The sequence below is a fragment of the Mus caroli genome, unplaced genomic scaffold (assembly GCF_978045245.1).
Source record: "Mus caroli unplaced genomic scaffold, Mus_caroli_1 scaffold_16, whole genome shotgun sequence".
NCBI classification, from domain to species: domain Eukaryota; kingdom Metazoa; phylum Chordata; class Mammalia; order Rodentia; family Muridae; genus Mus; species Mus caroli.
The window spans coordinates 28,343,531-28,355,894 of record NW_028227271.1 but is presented as its reverse complement, the minus strand read 5'-3'; the positions used below and the strand labels follow the sequence as shown (position 1 = coordinate 28,355,894).

At 56.3% G+C, this 12,364-nt stretch overlaps 1 protein-coding gene across 1 annotated transcript; it reads right to left on the bottom strand.

The window, feature by feature from the left end:
* Positions 1-5,275: 5,275 nt before the first annotated feature.
* On the bottom strand, positions 5,276-7,078 carry Mafa (MAF bZIP transcription factor A). The gene has a single exon (XM_021184196.3). It carries the CDS (start codon positions 7,076-7,078, stop codon positions 5,999-6,001), a length of 1,080 nt encoding a protein of 359 aa, XP_021039855.1. The 3' UTR covers positions 5,276-5,998.
* Positions 7,079-12,364: the final 5,286 nt, after the last annotated feature.

Below are 12,364 nucleotides of genomic sequence, written 5' to 3'. Positions count from 1 at the left end.
ATGATGGCCTCCACCTAGGTACAGCCTATCTTGGGTTAAAGAGGTCTTGCCAGAGAATTGGGAGAATCTGGGGTGGAGCCTTGGGGTAGCTGTACCACCAAAAGGGGCCCCTAAGGGGTGTCTTGGAGCTACCTCGGCAGCACACGAGCCAGGTGGCATTGAGTAGCCCTTGACCCCCCTTGTCTCAGCAACCCCATCAGCAGAGTCAGTGCCTGCCATCCCAAGACCACTCCAAGGAGTCACAGCAGATCATGCATCTGGCACCGTCGGAATCCTTTAGTCTCCAGCTCATCTCTGAGGACAGGTTTGGAGTGAAAAGAGCTGGCTGCCCTTGTGAGCCAGGACAAGGCTGCTATTGGGTGGTGCAGGGGAAGAGGGGGTAGGTCAAGTCTCTGGTGACTTGCACCTGACCACTGGACAGCCTTGAGGGAGGTAGGACAGAGCGGTGGTAGAACTGAGTCCTTCAGCTCCGTTAGAGGTGATGGGGAGGAATCACCCACAGGCTAGAGCTGATTCTAATTGTCTTCAAGACATTAGACCTTGGTGTCAGTGGAGAAGAGCACTGGGGTCACAGTAACCAGCAGAGAGGTGGCCGCACAGGAGAAGCCAGGCTGAGGGGGCCATTAAAGCTAGTGACTTAATGCTCACATCAAGGGAGGATCTCCCAGCCTTTGCTATGGTTGCGGGTCCCCCATAACCCGCCCCCAGCATGCATCTCCCCAGCCCCAGGCTAATTGGCTGTGACAGCTCAAGCCCTCAGCAGCTGAGCAGTGTCGCTGTGAATTAGGCAGGCGCTGAGCCCCACCAGTGGCAAATTACTCTGCCTCTGCTGTGCTAAGGGGCTGCTGAGCGGCTGGGAGCTCCACGTAGTGTGCCTGCACCTGGGCAGGGCGGCAGTGCACTGGACCGGAGAGTGCAGATGTTAGCTTCCTTCCTTTCTCCTCATACCAACCAAGGCTCTCACCTTCCCACAGCCCTTTGACCTCTGACACCTCCCATCTTTCTGGGGGACCCTGCTCTGCCTTGCTTCCTCTCCCCTGCACCCTTGCCTCAGGTTGGTTCTCACTGGCTAGTGATGGCAGGGATGCATCTCTGGCTTCCGATACCCTTCAGTGAGCCCTAGAGGATACTTGGGGCTCCTAGAGTAGCCACTGGCCCCCATCACAGGACACCCTGAGACTTGGGCTATACCCCCCTCTGCTCACAGCAGCTCCAGGAAGCCAGCGCTTCTTTCCCATGGTCACTGACACAATGTCTGTCCCCTGTTCCTCCTCTGGCGCCTGGACCTGCAGCATTGCTGGGTTCATACAGCCACTGGAGTGTCATGCTATGAGAGCGGGGCTCATCCTCATTTATTCCTCTGAGACTGCTCATAATCTAGACATCCGCCAGTTTGTGCTACTCCCCAGTTCCCTCTGCATGGGAAATTCCTCCTGGGCTACTCCATCCTGGTGCTCACTCTCTGTATACCCCTCTCCCCCCCCCCATCACTCCATTCTACACATCTGCCTCTCAAGAAGGAGGTCTCTGGGTTGGCTCTGTCATATCCAGAATGCGAGCCTGCATCACAAAGTTGATGCTCAATTAATGCTCACATAAACGCGTCCTCTTTCCAGGATCTCTCACTTTTTCCAAGACATGCCCGGCAGGAGGCAGGAGCAGAAGGATTGTGGCGATGGGTCATGGTGTACCCCATCATCCTACCTTGGCCTGGGCTGGGCTTGAATCTGGAAGAGCAGGTGGCCAAGACCCAGTCCCTGCACCCAACAGGGCTTCCCTGGCTTCTAGTCTGACTCCATGGCCTCTGGAACTGCTGAGCAGGCGGCTGGGTTCTGAGGACAGGGCCGGAGGGAGGGGAATGAGCAAGGGAGCTATAGATCCTGCAGGCTTGGTGTTCCTTCAGCATGGCTTTCACCCACCCGTGGCTGGCTCAAGGTTCCCACACTTACTTACTCTTTCCAGAGCAGCTAGTGGATGAAGAAATCCCTAGCTTGAGGCCTGCACCAGCTTTTCCTCATGCTTGCCCCGTCCAAGCAGCAACCACATGCACAGGGCTGGCACCAGGGGACCATCACACATGAAACCCCTGTTCTCCCCACTTGGCTTCTGTGTGAGGCTTGTAGGCCTTCATCTGCTGATGTGTACTCGAGGACCTGTGCCCTTGCTTGGAGTCAGCTTTCTGCATGTGCCGGGATGGGAGGTGTCTACATGTGTATATTCTGCACCCACATGTGTGGCTATCTGCATGCACATATCCATGTGTGCTAGGGCCGTGTCCATGAATGTACACAGCATTGTGGTGTGCCCTCCTTGGAGACACTTGGATCTTGTCTTGCCCCAGCCTTAGAGCTATCTATAAATAAGAGATTGGGGGGGGGGGTTGACTTCAGGGCTTCGGTGTGCAGAGGATGGAGTGGAGGAGGGCAGAGCAGCACCAAGCTGTAGCAGAGGTGGGGGCGGGGATCTGTAAGTAGCAGCTCTGGAGGTTGTAAGTAGGCACCCAGAATTAGCGGCAGGGTCAGGAGAGAGCTACCTGAAGCACTAAGACTGCCGGATCCAAGTTTGCAGACTTTACTGTGAAGTTAGTCTTCTCAGATCCATACTGTGTTGTGTGAGATCTTTGTAGACCACAGGAAGAGGCGAGGCAGCCCCAAACCTTCCTCCAGGTCACAGCTATGCTCTCATGGTAAACCTGTTGTCAGTCATTTTAGTCCCTGCTGGTCCAGAGGAGGCAGGTGGAAGGGTGTGTGTGTGGGGGAGCATTGCTTGGGTGCAGGGTGTGGGTATATAGGCTAAGCAGATCTTGTCCTCGGGCAGCCTTGTCAGTGAGGTATCTATCTCCCCACCCCTTGTGAGTGATTCTCAAGCCCACCTTAAATAGGCTCTTTGATGTCCCTGGCAGCTCACCTCAACCTCCACGCTAGAAAACAGCTTGCCTGAAGCCCTTCCACCCTCAGTAAGTCCCTCAAGAACACACTGAGACAATGGAAGCCCTAAGCTGAGTATGATGACTCCCGCCTTAGTCCCAGCACTTGGGAGGCAGAGGCAGGTGAATCTCTAATCCAGGACAGCCTGGTCTACAAAATGAGTTCCAGGACAGCCAAGGATACACAGAGAAATCCTGTCTCAGAAAAGAAATAGGTGGCAGCGGGGCTTTGTGTAAGCGTGCCCATCCATGCCCTTGTGCCCAGGTCAGGACTTCCTTCCCTGCACAGGACAAGGGAAAGCCATAGGAAGCTTCCCACACATGGGGTTTTCTCCCCTAGGTTTCAAAGTTCCCCAAAAGACTTCTAGAAAAGACCATCTTTGAACTCCATGTTCATTTGCATGCCTCACTAGTCCTGGAGGAAAGGCAGGGTAAAGAGAGAGGGAAGAAAAGGTGAGTGAACTCAGATCTAGTCCCTCACAAACAGGGCAGGATCATGGGGCAAGCCTAAGCTCACAGCAGCATCCTGTGCCCCGCTCCCCAAGTACCACACCCAGCAGCGTTATAGCAGAGTCCCAGATGCTCAAAGGGGACAAAGGATGCCTCGGAGTACTGGATGCTGAGAGGTCAAGGGGCCAGTGTGCTGAGCAGGTAGGGTGGACACAGCTATTGCCACCTCTCCCCCAAAGAAATCCAATGGATGTCACTCAGCCTGGACCTGTCTCTATGTCCTCTAGCAGAGAAGGGATCTGTAGAGGCTCTGTGTAGTGGAGGGCAACACAGAGATGTCCTGACTCTTCTACTCTTAGCCAGGACCTGTCATTGGGCCACAGCAGCCAAGTTTCCCTCAATTTAGATCCCTTCTCAGGAAGACATTTGTTGTGAACTTCCCCAGCAAGACTGGCTGGAGTCTGCAGGTCTCTCCTTGCACCAAATTAGTTCTTCTAGTTCAACCCCCAGTTTCTTCTCTTTCCAACATTTTCTCACCCCCGCCCCCCCAAAAAAAAAAGACTGGAGCATTTGCTCCCAGCCTGAGGTCCTACAGGGCTGTCCCCTGGGTTTATTCTAAGGCAGTAGGGATCGGGGGACAAAGGTGGCCTGCTTTTCTCTGGCCTGGGGTTCAGACTCAAACTCAGGCGATTCTCTCAAGCCCACGGCTGCTTGTGGAACTGATGTAGACCTTCCGATTTCTGACAGAGAATGGAGGTCTAGGCAGGAGCCTGGCTGGCTCCACACTTGCCAAATTTGGAACTTTACACTCTACTCTGATGGAGGGAGGGAACTGTCATTTAAAAGTTTGCAGTGGCCCAGAGAGCAGGGTGAGATTGTTCAGATCTCTTACGACCCATGTTGGGTTTGCATCCTTTGGAGAACAGGAGCTGGACCACCCCTCGGGGAGGCACAGCTGCCAAGAATGGCTGGGACTGTTTGGGCCACCAGGATACAACTGCAATGCACTTGGAGTCGCCACCAAGGCCGCCTGAAGCCTCTGCCCTGCCTCGTTGGAGCTCCAAGAAGGCCAGCCACAGAATGCTGTCTTGGTTAACTGACAGACACTGCCTCCTGGTCAGTTCCTTCCTGCTCTTGTCTATCTGGACATACCAGTTCCCGTAAAATCCAATCCAGAGACTTTCATATTTTTCTATTCCAAGAGAAACGAATACAAGAACGAAAGCCACAGACACAACAGCCAGGTTCCAATGACTTTTGGATCTAAACATTTATTTTTTTTTTTAATGTTTTTCCTTTCCTCAGTTTCGTAACAAATGAGAGAGAGAGAGAGAGAGAGAGAGAGAGAGAGAGAGAGAGAGAGAGAGAGAGAGAGAGAACACAACAAAAACCAACAACACAAAATTTCTTTCCCAACGATTTGTCTAGCGTCCTGTTCAGAAGACTCAGTGAGAGCCACCTGGGAGCAGCAGAGGACGGAAGGAGCCTCGGAGCCTCAGAGCACCGGGGCCAAGCCTCAGAAAACCAGATCTCAGCCGGCGCAGATGCGCCCAGCTTATAACACCCTCCACCGGGCCTCTCTTCCGGCTAGTCCAAGAAAGCGACCAAGCTTTAAACAAGAGTCCACAAACGAAACACAATTTGAATTAAATAAAAACACCTTTCCACCCGCCCATGCCAGGAGGTTCAGGCCTAAGCCTCCTCTTTAAAAAATTTTTTCTTCTAGAACTGTGCATTACTTTTTAAATTCTTTCGCTTCTCTGGAAGGTTAAAATAAGATATATTTCCCCAGGAGTCATAAATACGATCTGGTGCATAGAGAAATAGCAGCGCGGGAGTCCGGGCCAGCCCCAACCCGGCTGAGCACCGCCACCCCCCACCCCCCCTCCCCCAGTCGAGTATAGCAGGACAGTGGGACCAACACGCAGGTAAGTTCCTCGGCTTCCTCTACAGGAAGCAGCGAACAGGGTGGGGACAAGCGGGCTGGAAGGCAGGCAGGGCCGGACCCCTCAGAGCGAATGAGCGAGGAGGGCACATGCGGGCACTCGCCGACCTCCGAGGGCGCACGGGGACCAGGGGGTTCCTCCCGGTTTTCTAATTACCAAGCAAAATAAATATTAATGTTGCGAAAATATGACTGCTTTAAAAAGGAGGAGGAGGAGTAAAAACAGGGCAAGGAAACGGAGGCAGAAAGAAAGACGACGGAGGAGCGCGGGGCCGGCGGAGGCCACCGGGAGCTAGTGGCGGCGCGGCCCCGCTGCGGCTGGGCGGAGGTTGGGACGCAGAACTGCGCTCCACGTCTGTACAAGTGGACGCTGCCGAGGAAGTTAGACCTGTCTCGGGCTTCCCTAAGTAATCACCGTTCCCGGGGCGCCGAGGGACCCTGGCAAAGTCTAGCCGGCGACCCCGAAGACGCTCGGACCGGGGCCCGACGAGAGAGGCGCACCGCGGTAGGTACCTGGAGCTGGGGCTTGGCGGCGGGGCGCGCAGGGCGGACGGGAGGACCCCAGCAGCTGCGGCTGCACCGCCGGAGCGCGCGTCCCGGGCCTCAGAGTCCGAACCGAGACCGGGGCGGCCTGCGCAAACTTGTCCCCGGCGGTGGCGAGGCCCAGGGTCCGGCACTCACAGAAAGAAGTCGGGTGCGCCTTTGGCCGCCCCGGGGCCAGCCTGCGCTGGCGAGGGCTCCCGAGGGAAGCCGGCCCCGCCCGCGCCCCCGGGGCCGCCCCGGCCCGCCAACTTCTCGTATTTCTCCTTGTACAGGTCCCGCTCCTTGGCCAGACGCCCCACCTCCAGCTTCAGCTGCTCCACCTGGCTCTGGAGCTGGCACTTCTCGCTCTCCAGAATGTGCCGCTGCTGCACCCGCTTGAAGCGGCACGACTGCGCGTAGCCGCGGTTCTTGAGCGTGCGCCGCTTCTGTTTCAGTCGGATGACCTCCTCCTTGCTGAAACCGCGGAGCTGCCGGTTCAGCTCCCGCACAGACATGGACACCAGCTGGTCGTCGGAAAAGCGCTCCTCCAAGCGCACGTGGTGGCCCGCGCCGCCTCCGCCGTGACCCGCGCCTCCGCCGTGGTGGCCAGAGCCTCCGTGGTGGTGGTGGTGATGATGGTGATGGTGGGCAGAGTGATGATGGTGGGCAGTGTGGTGTGCGCCGTGGTGGTGGCCGGCACCCATGTCGTCCGCGCCGCCGCCGCCCGCGAAGCTCTGGCCCCGGAAGGCCTCATAGGCCGCAGCAGCCGCCGGGTGATGCGCGCCGTGGTGCGCGCCGTGGTGGCCGCTGCCGATGAGCGCCTCCACCGCGTCCTCCGGCGTCAGATTGAGCGCCTCGGGGTTCAGGTGGTGCTGGTACCCGCTCATCCAGTACAGATCCTCCAGCACCGCTTTTCCTGAGGCGCCCCCGACAGTGCCGGGGCCTCCACTCGGCGGCCCCGGGGCGCCCCCGGCCTGAGCCGCGCTGCCCCCGCCGCCCGCGCCGCCGCCGGTGCCCGGGCTGGGTGCGCAGAAGCTGGGCGAAGAGGGCACCGAGGAGCAGGGCGTGCTGAGGGGCGTCGAGGACAGCGAGCCGGGCGGCAGGCGGTGGCAGAAGCGCTCGGCCTCGGGCGGCTCCTTCTTCACCTCGAACTTCATCAGGTCGAAGTCGTTGACGTACTCGATGGCCAGTGGGCTGCTGGGCAGCTCTGCGCCCATCGCCAGCTCCGCGGCCATCGCCCGGGGCCCCAGCCCCGCCGCCGCCGCCGCGCCCGGCCGCGCCCCGACGGGCGGCGGGGGAGCGTGGGGGGAGCCGCGGGCCTCTCTCCCCCTAGCTCCCCCCGGGCCGCGGTGGGCGCAGGCTCTGGTCGCGCCGCCGAAGGGCGCAGCAGCAAAAGTTTCCTGCTGTCAACTCTGGGCTGCGCTCAGGGGACGCCGCCGGCCAGGCCTCTCGGGCGGCCCCCCGGCCCGCTACGGGCGGGCGCAGGGCCCCCGATCCTGCCCTCCTCCTCCTCCTGTTTCTCCGCGGTCCTGGCCTGGAGGGTACAGAGGCCGCGCCCGGGGCTCTGCCGCGCTCCGGGCTCTCCCGCCCGGCCCCGCCCCGCGCCCCACCCGCGCTGCCAGCCGGCCCCGCCTCCCTCGGCCCGGCGCAGAGCCGCACAAGCCTTTATAGAGACGCGCTTCTGGGCCCGCCTCCCCAGGTGGGGGCCGACGCCCCCGGGCCAATCGGAGCCCCAGACCTGCCGCCCTCATTTGCCTATCCCCATGGCAACCTGGAGCCCAGCTGTCAATCTCCTGCGGGAAACAGCTGTGGGAAGGGGTGGGGAAGGGCCGCCGGCAAGAGGAGTGGGCAGGGCCCCCTGGTGGCCGCCGCATGGGACTGCACAGCAGAGGGCTCGAGACCAAGTGGCAGATCCTGAGGTTCCAGGATCGCAAAGCCAGAGAGTGCAGGGGAGCTGAGGAGGCCCTCGTCCAGGGGACTCCCTCGGTGTCTCGGATCCATTAGGTGGTCTAGCTGGCTGTGTCCCGCACCAGGCCCAAGTGGTCTGGAGTCTCCAGAATGGGGACCTCTAACTATCCTGACACCGGTGACTCCCGAGCTGCCCGGGAGCGCCAGCTATTTTTATCCTGTAGTTGGGACGGGTTCAGGAATTCAGTCAACAAAGTTGCTGGCACCTCGGGCGGCGGGATGCACGGTGGAACGGCAGGCCTCTGAGCGTTGTGGTAGGTGGAGTGGGACAGACGCCTGTGGCCACCACGGGACTAGAGGAGTAGGTCTTGGGTACTCCCTGCATAGAGAACACATTTGAATGCATGGGGCTGATGGGTCTGGACGCCTGAGGAAAGGCCCACAAGGAATCTCAGACACAGCTGCCCACCAGGGCGGTTTGGAGGAGCCTTGCTGGGTGGGGGTAAGTTGGAGTGACAAGTGGCAAGCAGATTGCCACCGTCACACTTGCTGAATGTCTCTACACACCTACTAGGAGGCCGCTTCTGAGCAAAAGAAAGCCACAAGGACAACAGGGAGGGTGGGTGACAAGATGTGAATTCTGTGACACCCTTCCCTCCCCTCCCTCCTCCAGAATTCCAGATCCCAACCGAAGATAGAAAGGGCGTGCATTCACGAACAACAGTTGGATGTGCCCCAGAGTGGGGTTTTCTCCTCTCTGTTATCTATAATCTTAATCTTTATATTATTATTATTAAAAATAATAGACGGCAACGGTGGTGCAGGCCTTTAGCCCCAGCTCTCCCAAGGTAGAGACAGGAAGATTTCTGGGAGTTCAAGGCCAGCCTGGTCTACAGAGCAAGTCCCAGGACAGCCAAGTCTCACAGAGAAACCTTGTCTCGAAAAACTAAAAATCAATCAATCAATCAGTCAATCAATCAATCAATCAATCGATTCTTAAATATAAACCATTTGTGCACAGGGTGGAAAAAGTTTGAAAGGATATTCACAGGATACCTATCCCAGGATGTCATGGTGCCAAGGGCTTTGCCTACTCCCTCTACAGGTGCCTGCTATTTTACAGGGGATGCCTGGCAGCTAGGAGCAAATAGCTCCCAGCTCTTTCCCTCAGTGTCCAGACACTCCTCACCTTCATATTCATCTGTGCAGGGCTTGGTCTTCAGAAACAAACAAACAAAAAAGCATGAGGAAACCCCTACAAAAGTCTCCCCTCAGCCTGTTCCAAAGGAGGCTTCGGGGAGCCATTGGTGGAATGTCTATCTTTGGGACTCTACAGTGCTGAGGTGGTAGCTACAGCCATCAGTGTAATCATGCCCATTCTATGGATGAGGAAACGAGGCCGTGAAAAGCAACTGGCTTTGTCCAAGGAAACCTATATCAGATCTGCTTGTGGCCAAAGGGGAGCCTTTGAGTTAGAGCATGAAGTCTCACCAAGAAAGCCGGTGTTTCAGTTCTCTGTCTCCTGTAGCCTGGCAAAGGCATTAGACCAGGACACTCAGCCTGAGCCCCAGAAGCTCTGGGACTTAAGGATGAGCTACATGTCTGGGCACAGCATCCCATGCGGCCTTGGGCTTACTAAAAAGGGTACAGAGTGAGATGATGAGATTGGGCAGTCTGCCTTCTCTGGGCTCCACTCCTGGTGTGGGTGTGGTGGCATATACCTTTAATCCCAGTACTTGGGAAGCAGGGGCATGCAGATCTCTGAGTTCAAGGCCAGCCTGATCTACAGATCGAGCTCCAGGACAGCCAGGGCTACACAGAGAAACCCATCTTGAAGATGAAAAGAAAAGAAAAGAAAAGAAAAGAAAAGAAAAGAAAAGAAAAGAAAAGAAAAGGAAAGGAAAGAAAAGAAAAGAAAAAGAAAAGGAAAGAAGAGAAAAGAAAAAGAAAAGGGAGAAAAAGAAAAGATATTTTTATTCCCTTCTAGTGTATGCCATCACAAGCTTAGCACCTCAGAAAGAACATGTTCCCTCAACTGTTTCAGGGTATCAGGTCAGGAACATAGGCAGGGCCCAACAGGGGCTTCTGTTGACATTTCCCAGGCTGCAGTGAGCTGTGGTTCATCTAGGACAGGGTATTTTTTGACTCCAGGACAGTTGCCGACTTGCTGTCGGCTGGTAGCTGCTGGGTTGGCTGAGTGAAGAGTGGGGGGAGCAGAAGAGACAGGGGAGCCTCAGAAGTGAGTGAGGGGAGGGAAGGGTGATCCCTGAAAGCAGGGTTGGGGGCAGGAGCCTGGACTGGTAGGGACTGCTTGGCAGAGTGGCAGAGCAGCTGGATCAAGGGGATGTTGAGGAGCCTGAGAGGCCATGTGTGGCTCAGGGATTCCTCAAGGGCTCTGGGGAACGGAGAACTGGGCTGTGAGAAGTGATGGAGACATTGGGGTGCCCATTATGCCACACACCCCCAACAACCAGTACCACCTACCTCCCGAGACTACCCAATGCTGCTGCTTTGGGCTCAGTGCATCAGATACTCAGCTCAGTAGCTCCAACAAAACTACTGGATGGCACCAGCTGGGTGTGGTCATTGTACAGGGCACGAGTCACAGGCAAAGCTGATCTAGCTTCCATGGCAGTAGAATATCAGCCATCAGAAAGAACTGTGCTGTGTGAACTGAGTGTGAGCTGTCATGTTGTATTTCATTCATGGGGACATGGCCACTGGGGGAGGCAGTGGGTGTCAGATTACACACGGTGCCCCTTGTTAGAAAGGGCCTCACTAAGCAGCACAATAGAGCTTTAAACTGAAGGTGATCTTCCTTCTTTGCTGAATGCGGGGGTTACAGTTATGTACCACCATGCCAGGTCGGAAAGTTCTAAACTTCTGGCTCAGGTTAGAGATATGGCTCAGTTGCTTGTCTGTCATACACAAAGTCCCCCGGGTTTGATCTCCAGCATCTCAAAGCTGGGCATGCTGGCAGAGGCCTCAAATCCCAGCTCTCAGGATGTGGAGGTAAGAGGATCAGAAGTTCAAGGTCACCCTCAGCTACATAGTGAGTTCAAGAGCAGACTGGGATAAACAAGGCCTTGGTCTCAAAACAACAAAAATATTCTCTGTGTTTTCCAGGTGGAGGCTGCAGAGTTCTACGGCAGCTAAGATGAGGAGGCCTACTTGGGGTCATTTTATTTAAAAAGATAGACTGGACTGTGGAGATGGCACAGGCAGCTAAGTGCTTGTCTTGTAAGCATGAAGACCTGAGTTTGAATGCTGGAACCGGCATATGTGTGATGATATGCTTGTAATCCCGGCGAGGGGCAGATGGACAGTGGAGAGAGGAGATCCCTGTAACTTGCAGGCCAAGTGGCCTGAACGACATGGTGAAGTTAGAGACCAAGAAAAGATTCCGTCTCAAGCAAAAGATGGAAGGCAGCATCCTGGGCTTCTGATGAGAGTCCTTGGTTTGGCCATTGCTCTGTCCCATCCTTATCCCCATTCCTGGCTATAATCCAGGCACCATTAGTGGGTGCACACTCCATAAAGGGGGGCCAATTGGGGAGCAGTAGGTCCAACCATGAGGCCCACTGCCAGCCCCAAGGTAGCAGCCAGTGACATGTCCTACCTCCCCCCCACCCCACCCCCACCCCCCGCCACCTCCACACATACCATATTCACCATCCCTGGTTTCCATGGCTTCTTCTAGGCACACAGAAGCAGAATTCTACAAATACACCTCTGGGCATATTCTCTTACCCTAGGGCGCTCTGACCAATAGCTGGGAGGCTCCTCAACTGGGGGGTAGACAGTTCTGCTAGCCTCAGGGACCCAGCTTTGGAGCACAGGAATTCCTGCTGCATTGGCTCCGTCCAGCAGGCCCTGCCACTGGTGGCTGCTCATATATACTAGTGTGGCACGTAGTTCCTTGGGACTTGGAGCGTGTTGGGGATTAGATGCACGTTGATCTGGTGAGGTGGAGCCCCTCTAGACAAGGCAGCATGGTCTGTGGGCTAAGTGCTGGGCACAAAGGCGAGTTACAGCCAGAAGAGCAGCACCTACCATGGCTGTCTCTGGCTATGTCAGTACTAGGTGAGAATAGGTACCCACTGGGCTACTCAGGACTCCTACCTACAGTGATGCTCATTAGGGAAGTGAGCACAAAGGGTGAGGGTGTGCTCGCTTGGAACCTATCTATGAAACTAGAGTGCTCAAGGACCCTAGCCTGAGAAGCCAGCCGTGTCCCGCTGCCAGCCTGTGGACCATCAGCCATAGGGTAAGAGGTGGGAGCAGGGAACAGGTGAGTGGTACCCTGCAGCTCTGCTTATTTCTATATCTCCTACCCAGGAAGAAGAGGGAGACCAGAAACATTGATCCTCCCCAGAGCATGAAAAGGAAGATGCAGGGATGACCCTGTAGGCCCAATGGCACTGAATGGCTGTGGTATAGATGGTACTTCATTTTGGTGGACTTAGCTCCCCACATTCTACCTCTGAGCTACACACCCCCTCCAGGACACTGGTCCAACAGCATGTGCCTCTTCCACCCCCACCCCCTCTGCTGGTGCTCATGGGATAACCCTGGCTATCCAATGAGGAAGGGCAATCTGAGGGTCAGTTAAA